Here is a 20,018-nt window from a genome sequence, read left to right on the forward strand (position 1 = left end):
TTTTTTTAATTAACAGATAAGAATCAGCTCTGTTTGTTTAGATCAGACTGGCAGGTAATCTGAACTGAAACCATTTCAAATCTTTACGACCCTCTGTTACTAATATCCAGTCCTTTGAAGCAGATCTCGAGTGTTATGGGAGAAGGTTGGGTGAGAGGGTTTCTCTGCTGTGTGGATTCGCTGGTGCCTCTCAAGCTGTATATCCATCTGAAACTCCTCCCACAGTCACCACCGACATCTTGGTTTCCCTTCTGTGTGAATTCTCTGGTGAAGTTTCAAGCTTTGTAAATCTCTGAGACTCCTCCCACAGTCAGCACAGGTATACGGTTTCTCTTCCAGAGTGGATTCGCTCGTGTCTTTTCAATGTGCTTGACCAGCTGAATCTCTTCCCACAGTCACCACAGACATATCGTTTCTCTCCAGAGTGGATTCGCTGGTGAAGTTTCAGGTTTTGTAAATCTCTGAGACTCCTCCCACAGTCAGCACAGGTATACGGTTTCTCTTCCAGAGTGGATTCGCTGGTGAAGTTTCAGGTTTTGTAAATCTCTGAGACTCCTCCCACAGTCAGCACAGGTATACGGTTTCTCTTCCAGAGTGGATTCGCTGGTGAAGTTTCAGGTTTTGTAAACGTGTGAAACTCTTCCCGCAGTCGGCACAGACATTCGGCTTCTCTCCTGTGTGGATTCGCTCGTGTCTTTTCAATGTGCTTGACCAGCTGAATCTCTTCCCACAGTCACCACAGACATATCGTTTCTCTCCAGTGTGGATTCGCTGGTGAAGTTTCAGGCTTTGTAAATCTCTGAAGCTCTTCCCACAGTCACCACACACATGCGGTTTCTCTCCAGTGTGGATTCGCTGGTGAAGTTGCAGGTTTTGTAACTGACTGAAACTGTTCCCACAGTCACCACAGATGTGTAGTTTCTCTCCAGTGTGGGTTTGCTGGTGACGTTTCAGGCTTTGCGACTGCGTGAAACTCTTCCCACACTCTGCACAGGTATACGGTTTCTCTCCAGTGTGGATTCGCTGGTGTATTTGGAAGTCCCTTGGCTCTCTGAAACTCTTCCCACAGTCATCACAGTGATGTGGCTTCTCGCCTGTGTGGATTCTCTGATGTCTTTTCAAAGTGCCTGACTGACTGAAACACTTCCCACAGTCACCACAGGTAAGAGAGTCCTGAAAGCTGCTTAAGGGGTTAGAATTGAGAATAACCCTTTTAATACAGGCTGATTCTAGGTCAGGACTCTCCTCTTTAATATGGGCTGATTCCAGTACAGGACTCTCCTCTTTAATATGGACTGATTCTAGTTCAGGACTCTCCTCTTTAATATGGACTGATTCCAGTACAGGACTCTCCTCTTTAATATGGACTGATTCTAGTTCAGGACTCTCCTCTTTAATATGGACAGGCTCCATCGTTGAATCTTCTGTTTCACAAGGATAATCCAGTTTTGTCTTCTCAACAAATTTCCTAAAAAACAAGAAAAAACACACACAATACAATCTGTTATACTCCCTGTGTTAAATTCTAAGAAGTCATCTCACCAGCGCCTTCGTAAACGCTCACACAGAGCGATCGATCACGTTTGCACCTCGTCACTGAGCGACTCGCTGTACTGTGTGCTGAGAGACTGACACTGACAGCACCAGACGGGGCGACAGAGGAAAACATTCTCTCAGCCGTGTCACCATGACGACCGAAGCTCGGTGGCTTTTTTATTTTTAATTAGCAGTGGGAGAAAACCGCTTCAGCAAAATTGTTTTTTAGGGCAGCATGTGGAGTAGTGGTCAGGGCTCTGGACTCGGTGTGGAGTAGTGGTCAGGGCTCTGGACTCGGTGTGGAGTAGTGGTCAGGGCTCTGGACTCGGTGTGGAGTAGTGGTCAGGGCTCTGGACTCAGTGTGGAGTAGTAGTCAGGGCTCTGGACTCTTGACCGGAGGGTCGTGGGTTCAATCCCAGGTGGGGGGACACTGCTGCTGTACCCTTGAGCAAGGTACTTTACCTAGATTGCTCCAGTAAAAACCCAACTGTATAAATGGGGAATTGTATGTAAAAATAATGTGATATCTTGTAACAATTGTAAGTCGCCCTGGATAAGGGCGACTGCTAAGAAATACATAATAATAATAATAGTAATAATAATAATAATAATAATAATACAGGACTGTCGAGTCTGCAGCGGAGCGGAGCGCAACCTCACACCGGAAATCAAAAGGACGGCTTGTTTGTTTACGTGGGGGCGGCGCGCGCGAACGCAAACGCTCCCGCGCAGCGCGGAGGGCTCGAGCGGTTACGCGTTTTTAAAAATGTTTAAATGTTTGATATTAATTGACCGGAATTGATTTTTTAAGTTTTGTTGTTTTGTTTTTTTTTAGTTTTTCCAGCGGCTGCCCTCTCGGTGGGCCTGCGTGTGTGTGAGATACAATTATTATCATCATCCACGGGAACAAAACGACCCGCTTTCTGAAAATATTATTACACGAAACAAACTGTGTTCAGTAGAACTGATCAAATGTAAGAGTCTGTACCGGTTAACAAATGTAATAAAATGAATTTATATTTAAAATCTTACTCGTTAATTCAGCCTCTCCGGCCTCCTCTCTCTCCTTCAGGGAAGAATATTGTGAAGAACCGAAGCGAAAACAAACCCGCCCCCTCTCTCGCCTGCCATTGGCTGTGGGGTCATTCCGAACCGAGGAGCCCTCCGGTGATTGGACGCGCTGGCGCTCTCCTAACCAATAGGGAATCAGCTCTGTGGCAGTTTACCGTAAATTCAAGAAAACAGGCGCATTTTTATACTCGAGTACCGTTAAGTATAATAATAATAATAATAATAATAATAATAATAATAATAATAATAATAAAATAATAATAATAATGCGGTGATATATGAAAACAGGAGATTAATGTATTCATTCAAAATAAACACACAAGTAATAGTTTTATTAATTATAATAAAAATGATTAAAAGTTACCAGCTGATCAGCCAGTTAATAAAATGACAAGGAAATGTTGGATCATTTATAGAATAGCCGATTCGTTTATAAAGTTACACATGGCTAATAATACCTTGTATCACTGTCATGTATAATACAAACACATGAGCTAATACACTTATTTAAATGCGAGGATTACCTTTCCAGATACCAGAGACTGAATAATCTCTTACCCATTGAAATGAATGACAAACCTCTCCCTGCTATTCTCACGTCTCCCAGTAGATGGCGCCAGGCCTCCACGCAAGTACTGGCTGCTGGAAAACGACACAGCGCCGGAGTAACAGATCTGTGTGCAGTTTCACAGTCAATACGATTGCATGGCTGCATGTTTAATACATTGTTCCACTAGACTTCAGTTTAACAGTATTTTTGTTTCAGTCTAATCAATCGTGGGAAACCACTGAATCTACAATTGGATAAGAGCTTCTACAGAAACTACAATATTATTCCTGAGTGAATGTTTGCTACATTCTACCAGAGTTCAGCTTTCTGTGCAGAACTAGTTCATCAGAAATGTTGACTTTCCAGTTAGTTTACATTCCCCATTCTAGTTCCAGGCAGGCAGAACATTGCTTAAATTACTGGCTTTATTGTATTCTAAACTCTTTTCAGAATGTAGTAAACTAACACAGACACCAAGAAGAAGGGATTATATTGTAGCGTCAAACTGAACAGGACTGTGTGTATGGCAGGTGTTCCTAATGTTTTGGCCAGCTCTTTTGCACAGTGCTGTATTGTGTGTATTTGCATGCTGTGTGTGTATGGCGGGTGTTCCTAATGTTTTGGCCAGCTCTTTTGCACAGTGCTGTATTGTGTGTATTTGTAATCGCAATGTGCGTCATTAACACAGGAAGCGACCCTCCTCCATAGAGAGAGAGAGAGAGAAAGAGAGAGAGAAAGAGAGCAGGATTCGAAACATGTATAGCACAAAATATAGTTATATTATATCACAAAAGGATAAAAATGTCAGTTTCATTCACTTATGTTTCAGGATAACAATTCATTTCATGGGTTGAAAGTCATAGCGCATCGTATCCACCAGGTGTCGCACTTCTTAACCCTTCATAGGAAGTTGTATCCTGGCTTTCAGACAGACTTTCTTAATTTACAGATAAGAATCAGCTCTGTTTGTTTAGACCAGACTGGCAGGTAATCTGAACTGAAACCATTTCAAATCTTTACGACCCTCTGTTACTAATATCCAGTCCTTTGAAGCAGATCTCGAGTGTTATGGGAGAAGGTTGGGTGAGAGGGTTTCTCTGCTGTGTGGATTCGCTGGTGCCTCTCAAGCTGTATATCCATCTGAAACTCCTCCCACAGTCACCACCGACATCTTGGTTTCCCTTCTGTGTGAATTCTCTGGTGAAGTTTCAGGCTTTGTAAATCTCTGAGACTCCTCCCACAGTCAGCACAGGTATACGGTTTCTCTTCCAGAGTGGATTCTCTGGTGAAGTTTCAGGCTTTGTAAATCTCTGAGACTCCTCCCACAGTCAGCACAGGTATACGGTTTCTCTTCCAGTGTGGATTCGCTGGTGAAGTTTCAGGTTTTGTAAACGTGTGAAACTCTTCCCGCAGTCGGCACAGACATTCGGCTTCTCTCCTGTGTGGATTCGCTCGTGTCTTTTCAATGTGCTTGACCAGCTGAATCTCTTCCCACAGTCACCACAGACATATCGTTTCTCTCCAGTGTGGATTCGCTGGTGAAGTTTCAGGCTTTGTAAATCTCTGAAGCTCTTTCCACAGTCAGCACAGACATGCGGTTTCTCTCCAGTGTGGATTCGCTGGTGAAGTTGCAGGTTTTGTAACTGACTGAAACTGTTCCCAGAGTCACCACAGATGTGTAGTTTCTCTCCAGTGTGGGTTTGCTGGTGACGTTTCAGGCTTTGCGACTGCGTGAAACTCTTCCCACACTCTGCACAGGTATACGGTTTCTCTCCAGTGTGGATTCGCTGGTGTATTTGGAAGTCCCTTGGCTCTCTGAAACTCTTCCCACAGTCATCACAGTGATGTGGCTTCTCGCCTGTGTGGATTCTCTGATGTCTTTTCAAAGTCCCTGACTGACTGAAACTCTTCCCACAGTCACCACAGATAAGAGAGCCCTGAAAGCTGCTTAAGGGGTTAGAATTGAGAATAACCCTTTTAATACAGATTGATTCTAGTTCAGGACTCTCCTCTTTAATATGGACTGATTCTAGTACAGGACTCTCCTCTTTAATATGGACTGAGTCTAGTACAGGACTCTCCTCTTTAATATGGACTGAGTCTAGTTCAGGACTCTCCTCTTTAATATGGACTGATTCTAGTACAGGTCTCTCCTCTTTAATATGGACTGAGTCTAGTACAGGTCTCTCCTGTTTAATATGGACAGGCTCCATCGTTGAATCTTCTGTTTCACAAGGATAATCCAGTTTTGTCTTCTTAACAAATTTCCTAAAAAACAAGAAAAAACACACATAATACAATCTGTTATACTCCCTGTGTTAAATTCTAAGAAGTCATCTCACCAGCGCCTTCGTAAACGCTCACACAGAGCGATCGATCACCTGTTTGCACCTCGTCACTGAGCGACTCGCTGTACTGTGTGCTGAGAGACTGACACTGACAGCACCAGACGGGGCGACAGAGGAAAACATTCTCTCAGCCGTGTCACCATGACGACCGTGAAGCTCGGTGGCTTTTTTATTTTTAATTAGCAGTGGGAGAAAACCGCTTCAGCAAAATTGTTTTTTAGGGCAGCATGTGGAGTAGTGGTCAGGGCTCTGGACTCGGTGTGGAGTAGTGGTCAGGGCTCTGGACTCGGTGTGGAGTAGTGGTCAGGGCTCTGGACTCGGTTTGGAGTAGTGGTCAGGGCTCTGGACTCGGTGTGGAGTAGTGGTCAGGGCTCTGGACTCGGTGTGGAGTAGTGGTCAGGGCTCTGGACTCGGTTTGGAGTAGTGGTCAGGGCTCTGGACTCGGTGTGGAGTAGTGGTCAGGGCTCTGGACTCGGTGTGGAGTAGTGGTCAGGGCTCTGGACTCGGTGTGGAGTAGTGGTCAGGGCTCTGGACTCGGTGTGGAGTAGTGGTCAGGGCTCTGGACTCGGTGGGGAGTAGTGGTCAGGGCTCTGGACTCAGTGTGGAGTAGTGGTCAGGGCTCTGGACTCTTGACCGGAGGGTCGTGGGTTCAATCCCAGGTGGGGGACACTGCTGCTGTACCCTTGAGCAAGGTACTTTACCTAGATTGCTCCAGTAAAAACCCAACTGTATAAATGGGGAATGGTATGTAAAAATAATGTGATATCTTGTAACAATTGTAAGTCGCCCTGGATAAGGGCGACTGCTAAGAAATACATAATAATAATAATAATAATAATAATAATAATAATAATAATAATAATAATAATACAGGACTGTCGAGTCTGCAGCGGAGCGGAGCGCAGCCTCACACCGGAAACAACAAGGACGGCTTGTTTGTTTACGTGGGGGCGGCGCGCGCGAACGCAAACGCTCCCGCGCGGCGCGGAGGGCTCGAGCGGTTACGCGTTTTTAAAAATGTTTAAATGTTTGATATTAATTGACCGGAATTGATTTTTTAAGTTTTGTTTTTTTAGTTTTTTTTTAGTTTTTCCAGCGGCTGCCCTCTCGGTGGGCCTGCGTGTGTGTGAGATACAATTATTATCATCATCCACGGGAACAAAACGACCCGCTTTCTGAAAATATTATTACACGAAACAAACTGTGTTCAGTAGAACTGATCAAATGTAAGAGTCTGTACCGGTTAACAAATGTAATAAAATGAATTTATATTTAAAATCTTACTCGTTAATTCAGCCTCTCCGGCCTCCTCTCTCTCCTTCAGGGAAGAATATTGTGAGGAACCGAAGCGAAAACAAACCCGCCCCCTCTCTCGCCTGCCATTGGCTGTGGGGTCATTCCGAACCGAGGAGTCCTCCGGTGATTGGACGCGCTGGGACTCTCCTAACCAATAGGGGATCAGCTCTGTGGCATTTTACCGTATAATTAAGAAAACAGGAGCATTTTTATACTCGATTACCGTTAAATGTATTAACAATACTAGTACTAATATATGAGGTGATGTATGAAAACATGAGATTAATTTATGTATTTAAAACAAGCACACAGATTATAGTTTTATTAATTATATATAAAAAAATAGATAAGTTACCAGCTGATCAGCCAGTTAATAAAATTATTTCTGTATTATTATTTATTTCTTAGTAGACGCCCTTATCCAGGGCGACTTACAATCGTAAGCAAATACATTTCAAGTATCACAGTACAAGTAATAATACAATTAAGAGCAAGATAAATACAATGACAAGGAAATGTTGGTTCATTTATAGAATAGCCGATTCATTTATAAAGTGACAGACGGCTAATAATACCTTGTATCACTGTCATGTATAATACAAACACATGAGCTAATACACTCATTTAAATTCGAGGATTACCTTTCCAGATACCAGAGACTGAATAATCTCTCTCCCATTGAAATGAATGACAAACCTCTCCCTGCTATTCTCACGTCTCCCAGTAGATGGCGCCAGGCCTCCACGCAATTACTGGCTGCAGGAAAACGACACAGCGCCGGTGTAACAAATCTGTGTGCAGTTTCACAGTCAATACGATTGCATGGCTGCATGTTTAATACATTGTTCCACTAGACTTCAGTTTAACAGTATTTTTGCTTCAGTCTAATCAATCGTGGGAAATCACTGAATCTACAATTGGATAAGAGCTTCTACAGAAACTACAATATTATTCCTGAGTGAATGTTTGCTACATTCTACCAGAGTTCAGCTTTCTGTGCAGAACTAGTTCATCAGAAACTAGATTGATGACTTTCCAGTTAGTTTACATTCCCCATTCTAGTTCCAGGCAAGCAGAACATTGCTTAAATTACTGACTTTATTGTATTCTAAACTCTGGAAGAATGTAGCAAACTAACACAGACACCAAGAAGAAATGATTATATTGTAGTGTCAAACTGAACAGGACTGTGTGTATGGCAGGTGTTCCTAATGTTTTGGCCAGCTCTTTTGCACAGTGCTGTATTGTGTGTATTTGCATGCTGTGTGTGTATGGCAGGTGTTCCTAATGTTTTGGCCAGCTCTTTTGCACAGTGCTGTATTGTGTGTATTTGCATGCTGTGTGTGTATGGCAGGTGTTCCTAATGTTTTGGCCAGCTCTTTTGCACAGTGCTGTATTGTGTGTATTTGCATGCTGTGTGTGTATGGCAGGTGTTCCTAATGTTTTGGCCAGCTCTTTTGCACAGTGCTGTATTGTGTGTATTTGCATGCTGTGTGTGTATGGCAGGTGTTCCTAATGTTTTGGCCAGCTCTTTTGCACAGTGCTGTATTGTGTGTATTTGCATGCTGTGTGTGTATGGCAGGTGTTCCTAATGTTTTGGCCAGCGCTTTTGCACAGTGCTGTATTGTGTGTATTTGCATGCTGTGTGTGTATGGCAGGTGTTCCTAATGTTTTGGCCAGCTCTTTTGCACAGTGCTGTATAGTGTGTATTTGCATGCTGTGTGTGTATGGCAGGTGTTCCTAATGTTTTGGCCAGCTCTTTTGCACAGTGCTGTATTGTGTGTATTTGCATGCTGTGTGTGTATGGCAGGTGTTCCTAATGTTTTGGCCAGCTCTTTTGCACAGTGCTGTATTGTGTGTATTTGCATGCTGTGTGTGTATGGCAGGTGTTCCTAATGTTTTGGCCAGCTCTTTTGCACAGCGCTGTATTGTGTGTATTAGCATGCTGTGTGTGTATGGCAGGTGTTCCTAATGTTTTGGCCAGCTCTTTTGCACAGTGCTGTATTGTGTGTATTTGCATGCTGTGTGTGTATGGCAGGTGTTCCTAATGTTTTGGCCAGCTCTTTTGCACAGCGCTGTATTGTGTGTATTTGTATTCGCAATGTGCGTCATTAACACAGGAAGCGACCCTCCTCCATAGAGAGAGAGAGAGAGAGAGAGAGAGAGAGAGAGAGAGAGAGAGAGAGAGAGAACAGGATTCGAAACATGTATAGAACACAATATAGTTATATTGATCACAAAAGGATAAAAATGTCAGTTTCATTCACTTATGTTTCAGGATAACAATTCATTTCATGGGTTGAAAGTCATGGCGCCTCGTATCCACCAGATGTCGCAATTCTTAACCCTTTATAGGAAGTTGTATCCTGGCTTTCAGACAGACTTTCTTAATTAACAGATAAGAATCAGCTCTGTTTGTTTAGATCAGACTGGCAGGTAATCTGAACTGAATCCAATTTAAATCTTTACGACCCTCTGTTACTAATATCCAGTCCTTTGAAGCAGATCTCAAATGTTATGGGAGAAGGTTGGGTGAGAGGGTTTCTCTGCTGTGTGGATTCGCTGGTGCCTCTCAAGCTGTATATCCATCTGAAACTCCTCCCACAGTCACCACCGACATCTTGGTTTCCCTTCTGTGTGAATTCTCTGGTGAAGTTTCAGGTTTTGTAAATCTCTGAAACTCCTCCCACAGTCAGCACAGGTATACGGTTTCTCTTCCAGAGTGGATTCGCTGGTGAAGTTTCAGGTTTTGTAAATCTCTGAGACTCCTCCCACAGTCAGCACAGGTATACGGTTTCTCTTCCAGAGTGGATTCGCTGGTGAAGTTTCAGGTTTTGTAAACGTGTGAAACTCTTCCCGCAGTCGGCACAGACATTCGGCTTCTCTCCTGTGTGGATTCGCTCGTGTCTTTTCAATGTGCTTGACCAGCTGAATCTCTTCCCACAGTCACCACAGACATATCGTTTCTCTCCAGTGTGGATTCGCTGGTGAAGATTCAGGCTTTGTAAATCTCTGAAACTCTTCCCACAGTCAGCACAGACATGCGGTTTCTCTCCAGTGTGGATTCGCTGGTGAAGTTGCAGGTTTTGTAACTGACTGAAACTGTTCCCACAGTCACCACAGATGTGTAGTTTCTCTCCAGTGTGGGTTTGCTGGTGACGTTTCAGGCTCTGCGACTGCGTGAAACTCTTCCCACACTCTGCACAGGTATACGGTTTCTCTCCAGTGTGGATTCGCTGGTGTATTTGGAAGTCCCTTGGCTCTCTGAAACTCTTCCCACAGTCATCACAGTGATGTGGCTTCTCGCCTGTGTGGATTCTCTGATGTCTTTTCAAAGTCCCTGACTGACTGAAACTCTTCCCACAGTCACCACAGATAAGAGAGCCCTGAAAGCTGCTTAAGGGGTTAGAATTGAGAATAACCCTTTTAATACAGATTGATTCTAGTTCAGGACTCTCCTCTTTAATATGGACTGATTCTAGTACAGGACTCTCCTCTTTAATATGGACTGAGTCTAGTACAGGACTCTCCTCTTTAATATGGACTGAGTCTAGTTCAGGACTCTCCTCTTTAATATGGACTGATTCTAGTACAGGTCTCTCCTCTTTAATATGGACTGAGTCTAGTACAGGTCTCTCCTGTTTAATATGGACAGGCTCCATCGTTGAATCTTCTGTTTCACAAGGATAATCCAGTTTTGTCTTCTTAACAAATTTCCTAAAAAACAAGAAAAAAACACACACAATACAATCTGTTACACTCCCTGTGTTAAATTCTAAGAAGTTGTCTCAGCAGCACCTTCGTAAACGCTCACACAGAGCAATCGATCACCTGTTTGCACCTCGTCACTGAGCGACTCGCTGTACTGTGTGCTGAGAGACTGGCACTGACAGCACCAGACGGGGCGACAGAGGAAAACATTCTCTCAGCCGTGTCACCATGACGACCGTGAAGCTCCGCCTCAAACTGACAGCGACGACACAAATAAAATGTTTTTAATTAGCAGTGGGAGAAAACCGCTTCAGCAAAATTGTTTTTTAGGGCAGCATGTGGAGTAGTGGTCAGGGCTCTGGACTCGGTGTGGAGTAGTGGTCAGGGCTCTGGACTCGGTGTGGAGAAGCGGTCAGGGCTCTGGACTCAGTGTGGAGTAGTGGTCAGGGCTCTGGACTCGGTGTGGAGTAGTGGTCAGGGCTCTGGACTCGGTGTGGAGTAGTGGTCAGGGCTCTGGACTCGGTTTGGAGTAGTGGTCAGGGCTCTGGACTCGGTGTGGAGTAGTGGTCAGGGCTCTGGACTCGGTGTGGAGTAGTGGTCAGGGCTCTGGACTCGGTGTGGAGTAGTGGTCAGGGCTCTGGACTCGGTGTGGAGTAGTGGTCAGGGCTCTGGACTCGGTGGGGAGTAGTGGTCAGGGCTCTGGACTCAGTGTGGAGTAGCGGTCAGGGCTCTGGACTCTTGACCGGAGGGTCGTGGGTTCAATCCCAGGTGGGGGGACACTGCTGCTGTACCCTTGAGCAAGGTACTTTACCTAGATTGCTCCAGTAAAAACCCAACTGTATAAATGGGGAATTGTATGTAAAAAAAATAATGTGATATCTTGTAACAATTGTAAGTCGCCCTGGATAAATCGCGACTGCTAAGAAATACATAATAATAATAATAATAATAATAATAATAATAATAATAATAATAATAATAATAATAATAATAATACAGGACTGTCGAGTCTGCAGCGGAGCGGAGCGCAGCCTCACACCGGAAATCAAAAGGACGGCTTGTTTGTTTACGTGGCGGCGGCGCGCGCGAACGCAAACGCTCCCGCGCGGCGCGGAGGGCTCGAGCGGTTACGCGTTTTTAAAAATGTTTAAATGTTTGATATTAATTGACCGGAATTGATTTTTTAAGTTTTGTTTTTTTAGTTTTTTTTTAGTTTTTCCAGCGGCTGCCCTCTCGGTGGGCCTGCGTGTGTGTGAGATACAATTATTATCATCATCCACGGGAACAAAACGACCCGCTTTCTGAAAATATTATTACACGAAACAAACTGTGTTCAGTAGAACTGATCAAATGTAAGAGTCTGTACCGGTTAACAAATGTAATAAAATGAATTTATATTTAAAATCTTACTCGTTAATTCAGCCTCTCCGGCCTCCTCTCTCTCCTTCAGGGAAGAATATTGTGAGGGACCGAAGCGAAAACAAACCCGCCCCCTCTCTCGCCTGCCATTGGCTGCGGGGTCATTCTGAACCGAGGAGTCCTCCGGTGATTGGACGCGCTGGGGCTCTCCTAACCAATAGGGGATCAGCTCTGTGGCATTTTACCGTATAATTAAGAAAACAGACGCATTTTTATACTCGATTACCGTTAAATGTATTAACAATACTAGTACTAATATATGAGGTGATGTATGAAAACATGAGATTAATTTATGTATTTTAAACAAGCACACAGATTATAGTTTTATTAATTATATATAAAAAAAATAGATAAGTTACCAGCTGATCAGCCAGTTAATAAAATTATTTCTGTATTATTATTTATTTCTTAGTAGACGCCCTTATCCAGGGCGACTTACAATCGTAAGCAAATACATTTCAAGTATCACAGTACAAGTAATAATACAATTAAGAGCAAGATAAATACAATGACAAGGAAATGTTGGTTCATTTATAGAATAGCCGATTCATTTATAAAGTGACAGACGGCTAATAATACCTTGTATCACTGTCATGTATAATACAAACACATGAGCTAATACACTCATTTAAATTCGAGGATTACCTTTCCAGATACCAGAGACTGAATAATCTCTCTCCCATTGAAATGAATGGCTAAACCTCTCCCTGCTATTCTCACGTCTCCCAGTAGATGGCGCCAGGCCTCCACGCAAGTACTGGCTACAGGCAAACACGATTGCATGGCTGATTCGCACTGTAACTTTTATCAGCTCAATTTTTTTGGAACTTTTCCTGAAATCGAAATTAATTAAAAAATTGCCTGTTTTTTGTTTTTCCATTACAATTCGTTATTTTATTTTCTCTCAGTATGTTAACAAGGTAACATTATCCAACAGGTTTCACTGGACTTTATGAAGCGACATTTGCTAATTCTAGAGCAGGGGTGCACAATTCCGGTCCTGGAGGGCCGGTGTCCCTCCTGGCTTTTGTTCCAACCTTGCCCTAAATTACTTAATTGGACCAATTATTACCAATTATTGGTTTAATTAAGTAATTTAGAGCACAGTTGGAACAAAAGCCAGGAGGGATCCGGCCCTCCAGGACCGGAATTGTGCACCCCTGGTCTAGAGGGTGTCGCAAAACTCCCTTGAAAATGGTTTATAGAGTCATACAGAACGGATCGCATCTTATGAAGCTGCATCACATTGTACGCCATTTTGGCTCTGTTTAGTCTGGCACGGAATTCAATGCTGAATCCAGCTTGGAGCCAACATGGCGTCAGTTGCGCAACCAGTCTGTCCAATCGCTGAGCGAGGCCGGCTCCTATTGTAGCCAATGAGCTGCAGGAGGGAGGCGGGTTTTGAGCGAATGTTATCTCCGGGTGAAAGTGTCTTTTTCCGGAAATCTCGATATCTAATCTGTATAAGTAAGTTTGTTGTTTTGTTTTATGTTTGTTGTGTAATTAACGTGCTTTATTGACACGACTGTTCATGCGGGATAGGAACGTGGCTATACACTGTATGTACATATATATATATATATATATATGAACAGTTTATATCAAAATGTTTTGTGTACACTGCAGTTTACATCCTTTTAAACCCACACGCACACAGACACTGAGACAGGCACGCACGAACAGACACTGACGCACGCACGCACGCACAGACACACATCGCTGTGTTTGAGCAAAAGTTTCTGTTTCCCAAGCTGTTCATTTTTTAGTGTAATTATGACTGTGAGTCTCTATAATCGCTGCCATGGTAACATAACGAGTTTATTTATAATAATAATAATATTGCGGTTATGAGAGGAATGCCTCTGCGCTGTGTTCCGTATTTCTCCTCCCTGTAGCGTCCAAATAATTGAATATCAGCGAAAAACTGCGTTATTATTATTATTATTATTATTATTATTATTTAGCAGACGCTTTTATCCAAAGCGACCAGCGGGGTGAACACTGCATCATCAACACCTGCTGCTGCAGAGTCACTTCCAATAGGAGCTCGTTTGTTTGACGTCTCATCCGCAGGACGGAGCACAAGGAGGTGAAGCGACTCGCTCAGGGTCACACACACACACACACACACAGGGAGTCAGTGGCTGCTGCAGAGTCACTTCCAATAGGAGCTCGTTTGTTTGACGTCTCATCCGCAGGACGGAGCACAAGGAGGTGAAGCGGCTCGCTCAGGGTCGCACGCACGCACGCACACACAGGGAGTCAGTGGCTGCTGCAGAGTCACTTCCAATAGGAGCTCGTTTGTCTGACGTCTCATCCGAAGGACGGAGCACAAGGAGGTGAAGCGGCTCGCTCAGGGTCACACACACACACACACACACACACACACACACACACACACAGTGAGTCAGTAGCTGCTGCAGAGTCACTTCCAATAGGGGCTCGTTTGTTTGACGTCTCATCCGAAGGACGGAGCACAAGGAGGTGAAGCGGCTCGCTCAGGGTCACACACACACACGCACGCACGCACGCACGCACGCAGTGAGTCAGTGGCTGCTGCAGAGTCACTTCCAATAGGGGCTCGTTTGTTTGACGTCTCATCCGAAGGACGGAGCACAAGGAGGTGAAGCGGCTCGCTCAGGGTCACACACACACACGCACGCACGCACGCACGCACGCAGTGAGTCAGTGGCTGCTGCAGAGTCACTTCCAATAGGGGCTCGTTTGTTTGACGTCTCATCCGAAGGACGGAGCACAAGGAGGTGAAGCGACTCGCTCAGGGTCACACACACACACGCACGCACGCACGCACGCACGCAGTGAGTCAGTGGCTGCTGCAGAGTCACTTCCAATAGGGGCTCGTTTGTTTGACGTCTCATCCGAAGGACGGAGCACAAGGAGGTGAAGCGACTCGCTCAGGGTCGCACGCACGCACGCACACACACACAGGGAGTCAGTGGCTGCTGCAGAGTCACTTCCAATAGGGGCTCGTTTGTTTTGTGTCTATATGAAGGATGTTAGTGACACACAGCAGCAGGCGGAGCTCTGGAAACGGCAGGTATTTTGAAGTGTGGTTAAGGAGCAATTGAAGTGTTTTTCGATGTATAAATGTAGATATATTCTCAACACCTTCTGCTGAGCAAGGCTAACAGCGAGGTGAAGATAAACAGCTTCATCAAAACCACACGTTTGTACGAATTGCAAGAGTGAAATCCACGCAGCGTTACTGAAACACAGCAGGGCTGGGAATCAGACTCCCGCTGCACAGCAGTGTGATCCAGTCCTGGTTTCACTGGGAGTTTAATAATCAGACACACCTGAGCTTGTTAGCTAGACACACTGGGGGCTGATCAAGCTGGTAGCAGTAAAACCTGGACTGGATCACACTGCTGTGCGATAGGAGTCTGATTCCCATCCCTGTGGATCTCTGTACTATAGTGTGTTGATCTCTGTGTTGTATTGTATTGATCTGTGTATTGATCTCTGTATTGATCTGTGTTGACACTCTCTTGTAGAAATCAAGTGTTCTGAAGATGGACTCTCCTCTGGTGAATGAAGAGCCCCTCAGCGTCTCCGTTAAAGAGGAGGACAGTGAATTGGGATGTGATAACGAAGCGCTCCTCATCCAGATGGGTAACCCTGTGATAGAGTGTGTAATTGTAAAGCACAGAGAGGTCTGATAAAGCATAGGGAAGCATTGTAAAGCACAGAGAGGTCTGGTAAAGCATAGGGAAGCATTGTAAAGCACAGAGAGGTATGGTAAAGCATAGGGAAGCATTGTAAAGCACAGAGAGGTCTGGTAAAGCATAGGGAAGCATTGTAAAGCACAGAGAGGTCTGGTAAAGCATAGGGAAGCATTGTAAAGCACAGAGAGGTATGGTAAAGCATAGGGAAGCATTGTAAAGCACAGAGAGGTCTGGTAAAGCATAGGGAAGCATTGTAAAGCACAGAGAGGTCTGGTAAAGCATAGGGAAGCATTGTAAAGCACAGAGAGGTCTGGTAAAGCATAGGGAAGCATTGTAAAGCACAGAGAGGTCTGGTAAAGCATAGGGAAGCATTGTAAAGCACAGAGAGGTCTGGTAAAGCATAGGGAAGCATTGTAAAGCACAGAGAGGTCTGGTAAAGCACAGGGAAGCATTGTAAAGCACAGAGAGGTCTGGTAAAGCATAGGGAAGCATTGTAAAGCACAGAGAGGTCTGGTAAAGCACAGGGAAGCATTGTAAAGCACAGAGAGGTCTGGTAAGGCATAGGGAAGCATTGTAAAGCACAGAGAGGTCTGGTAAAGCATAGGGAAGCATTGTAAAGCACAGAGAGGTCTGGTAAAGCATAGGGAAGCATTGTAAAGCACAGAGAGGAGTGGTAACTGTTTCCACACTCTATGAATCCCCTGCGTCTCTCTGGTTGCAGAACAGGACTGTGTGTTTCCTGCTGTCAGTGTTAAAGAGGAGCCGTGTGATGATGACATTGCGGAGGAACTCGCTGATCTGGGGTGCGTGCGCGTGGTGGGGGAGGAAGAGGAGGAGGAGGAGGAGGAATCTCTCCACGTGAACCCCGCGCTTTTCAACAAGGAAGGAGCCACGCCTCCAACCAGCGCTGACACACGTAGGTACCGGAGGAGAGCAGGGCTGGGAATCGGACTCCTATCGCACAGCAGTGTGATCCAGTCCAGGTTTTACTGCTACCAGCTTGATCAACCCCCAGTGTGTCTAGCTAACAAGCTCAGGTGTGTCTGATTATTAAACTCCCAGTGAAACCAGGACTGGATCACACTGCTGTGCAGCGGGAGTCTGATTCCCAGCCCTGACGAGACTCCCGTTGCCGAGCGTGTTGATCCATTCCTGGTTTTAGCTTCAAATAGTCAAAAAGACGCAATAAACAGGTCTCTAGTCGTTTTTTCTCCGGAAAAAGCCGAGAAAACCATTCAATGGCCGAGTGAGACCGATGGGAGCCGAGAGAAGCCGAAAAAAAGGGGGCGTATCTCATGAATACAGATAGCCCCAGACATAAACAAACAAGACAGCTGCTTCCGCATCCAGCGCTCAGAGAACATCACAGACATCTGCAGAGCTTTTTTTAGATGTTACAGTAATAAAATAATGACTTGGATCGCATTATTGAGGAGTTTGGTGATAAAACGAGTGATCAGGAGATGATTTATCGGTATGTACGACTATGAAGAGGTATGTGATAAATACAGTGAACGAGGGGCGAGGCTGGAGATGCAGTACTGAGAGTCCTGTTGATATGCAGAGCCTTTTAAACCTGTTTTACTGTGAAAACAAATACTTTTAAACAGCGTGTCTAAAATAAACTGCCCGTGTGAAAATAAATTGGACCATTGAGGGGTTAGAGGCATCAAGTACCACAGAGAAGACTCGCTTCAAAAGAGGCTATAGGCAAGACCAGGGCCCCCAGCCCTTGGAGATCCTTGAGAACAAAGGTGCTGCCAACACCACTCAGCAGCCAGAATTCAGCAGCCAGCTAAATATCGGTAGCCACTTCAGTAACTCTAATGAGCACAGAAGTGACACCTGCTAAACTTGTATATCTTATGAAAAAAAACCCCAAAAAAACACATAAAGCCTACTAGTGCATTTTTAAACTTTTGAAGATTCAGTTCTAGGCCATGTGTCGATTTCGGACTATTGAGGTCGTGGTGGGACACTAGCCATGAGGGTGGGCTACTTAAAATCAGTGGTCACTCCAAACTGTAGCCCAGCCTGGACACAGACTGTCTTACTACAATGGCAAGTAGCATAATCACAGTGTCCGGTGTGTAATGTACAGTACATTATTTGACAGCGTTGACAGCGATGTTACAAAGCGATCTCTCTCTCTCTCTCTCTCTCTCTCTCTCTCTCTCTCTCTCTCTCTCTCTCTCTCTCTCTCTGTTTCTCTCCCAAGCGGACACAGAACAGGAGCGGAGAAGCATCCCGAACTCCGTACACGACCCTTCTTCCCCGACCCCCAGACCGGTCCGGGACGGGGCGTCCCCGAAAAAGGTTCCCCCGGTTTTCCCTTGCGACGTCTGCGGGAAGAAATTCGGCCAGTCGCGCGGGCTGAAGATCCACCAGCGGGTTCACACTGGCGAGTGCCCGTACTGCTGCCCGGACTGCGGGCGGCAATTCAGCCAGCTGGAGAACCTGAAGAGGCACCGGAGAGTCCACACGGGGGAGAAGCCCTTCTCCTGCCCGGACTGCGGCAAGTGCTTCCGGGAGTCGGGATCGGCGAAGGTCCACCGCCGCACTCACACCGGAGAGCTCCCGTACCACTGCGCGACCTGCGGAAAAGGCTTCGGACAGAGCCAGCAGCTGAGGTCCCACGAGCGAATCCACTCCGGAGAGAGGCCGTACCGCTGCCCGGACTGTGGGAAAACCTTCAAGAGCCCGGGGCACCTCCGCTCTCACCGGAAGGTCCACTCCGACCCGGGGGAGTCCCGGTTCTGCTGCCCCGATTGCGGGAAAGCCTTCCGCCACTCGGGGAATCTCCAGACCCACCGGAGGACTCACTCCGGGGAAAACCCGTACCTGTGCGCCGTCTGCGGGAAACGCTTCAACGCCTCGCAGAACCTGAAGCGACATTCCCGGAGCCACACCGGGGAAACCCCGTACGGGTGCGGGGACTGCGGGAAGAGCTTCCGGGACTCGGGATCCTTGAAGACCCATCGGAGGAGTCACACTGGAGAAGCCCCGTACGGGTGTCCCGATTGCCAGAAGAGTTTCAAAGACCCCGGGTCGCTGCGGAAACACAAGCGGGTGCACAGCGGGGAGACCCCGTACAGCTGCCCCGAGTGCGGGAAGAGTTTCAGAGAGTCGGGGTACCTCCGGAAACACGCCCGGGTTCACAGCGGAGAGACCCCGTATCGCTGCACCGGCTGCCCCAAGAGCTTCAAGGAATCCGGGGCTCTGAGGACGCATCTCCGAATCCACACGGGAGAGACCCCGTATCGGTGCGTCGCCTGCGGGGAGAGCTTCGTCTATAGCTACCAGCTGAGAGGACACGCCTGCCAGCCGTGAAGCAGGAAGCTGGCTGGACTCCGCCCGGCCCTGCCAGGGTTATCCTCGCCCCGGCTGCTTTGAAAAACGAATGGAAAAGTTTAGGATCCTCTTGTAAATTCACCCGCGGGATCTAAGAAGCGGCGAGTTTTCGCTAAAAATTTTTTAGGAGACTAAAATTGCGTGGAGCGTCGCAGTTCCGGGTTCCTGCTGACTCAGAGCTCCTGTTAAACAGCGGAAGGGATCATGTCGCTCGGGCTGATAATCGGCCTTTGCTTCAGCCCGTGAAGACCTTCTCTGAAGCCGCGCTGCCCCAGGGCCCGCGGGTGCGTTCGAGTGAAGACGCTGAACCATGCTGCAGGAGGTCTCCAGCGCCTGTCCTGGGAGTGCAGTTCTCTGCTCCTCCCCGGTCCGCGTTGTCCCGGCTCCTGCACGCTCTTCATGGCTCGGCTGTGTTTCTGTGTTTTTCAGCCAATAAAAGGTCCTGGATCTCGGCTTCAGTGTGTGTGTGTGGTTCCTCTCTCTCATTATCAGTGACACTGTGTGTGTGTGTGTGTGTGTCTCCTCTCTCTCATTATCAGTGACACTGTGTGTGTGTGGCTCCTCTCTCTCATTATCAGTGACACTGTGTGTGTGTGTGGTTCCTCTCTCTCATTATCAGTGACACTGTGTGTGTGTGTGGCTCCTCTCTCTCATTATCAGTGACGCTGTGTGTGTGTGTGGCTCCTCTCTCTCATTATCAGTGACACTGTGTGTGTGTGTGGCTCCTCTCATTATCAGTGACACTGTGTGTGTGACTGTGTGTGTGTGTCTCCTCTCTCATTATCAGTGACACTGTGTGTGTGTGTGTGTGTGTGTCTCCTCTCTCTCATTATCAGTGACACTGTGTGTGTGTGGCTCCTCTCTCTCATTATCAGTGACACTGTGTGTGTGTGTGGCTCCTCTCTCTCATTATCAGTGACACTGTGTGTGTGTGGCTCCTCTCTCTCATTATCAGTGACACTGTGTGTGTGTCTCCTCTCATTATCAGTGACACTGTGTGTGTCTGTTTGTGTCAGTGTGTGTGTGTGAGAGTGTGTGTCTGCCAAAAAT

The 20,018-nt window shown here is 46.2% G+C and overlaps 2 protein-coding genes and 1 pseudogene across 3 annotated transcripts in view; 1 reads left to right on the plus strand and 2 right to left on the minus strand.

Moving 5' to 3' along the window:
• Nucleotides 1–10: 10 nt before the first annotated feature.
• LOC131724966 (zinc finger protein 239-like) lies at nt 11–2,644 on the minus strand. Its single transcript, XM_059018143.1, has 2 exons — nt 2,569–2,644; nt 11–1,468 (listed from the first exon to the last, which is right to left on the minus strand). Exon 2 carries the CDS (start codon nt 1,411–1,413, stop codon nt 565–567), a length of 849 nt encoding a protein of 282 aa, XP_058874126.1. The 5' UTR covers nt 1,414–1,468; nt 2,569–2,644; the 3' UTR covers nt 11–564.
• A 1,273-nt stretch (nt 2,645–3,917) lies between these two features.
• Nucleotides 3,918–12,095, minus strand: LOC131724904 (zinc finger protein 260-like; annotated as a pseudogene).
• A 1,253-nt stretch (nt 12,096–13,348) lies between these two features.
• The window catches only part of LOC117407693 (zinc finger protein 501-like), a 7,683-nt gene continuing 1,013 nt past the window's right edge, over nt 13,349–20,018 (plus strand). Inside the window, exons 1-4 of one of the 2 annotated variants that reach the window (XM_059018029.1) lie at nt 13,349–13,398; nt 15,447–15,564; nt 16,339–16,533; nt 17,836–20,018. The exon at nt 17,836–20,018 is cut by the window's right edge and continues 1,013 nt beyond it. In XM_059018029.1, the coding sequence (XP_058874012.1) occupies nt 15,465–15,564; nt 16,339–16,533; nt 17,836–18,947 (1,407 nt within the window). In that variant the 5' untranslated portion in view covers nt 13,349–13,398; nt 15,447–15,464 and the 3' untranslated portion in view covers nt 18,948–20,018. Of the gene's footprint in view, nt 13,399–14,586; nt 14,990–15,446; nt 15,565–16,338; nt 16,534–17,835 lie in introns of those variants that run through there. The other variant, XM_059018028.1, reaches the window with a different exon arrangement.

The sequence above is a fragment of the Acipenser ruthenus genome, chromosome 58 (assembly GCF_902713425.1).
Source record: "Acipenser ruthenus chromosome 58, fAciRut3.2 maternal haplotype, whole genome shotgun sequence".
Lineage (NCBI taxonomy): Eukaryota > Metazoa > Chordata > Actinopteri > Acipenseriformes > Acipenseridae > Acipenser > Acipenser ruthenus.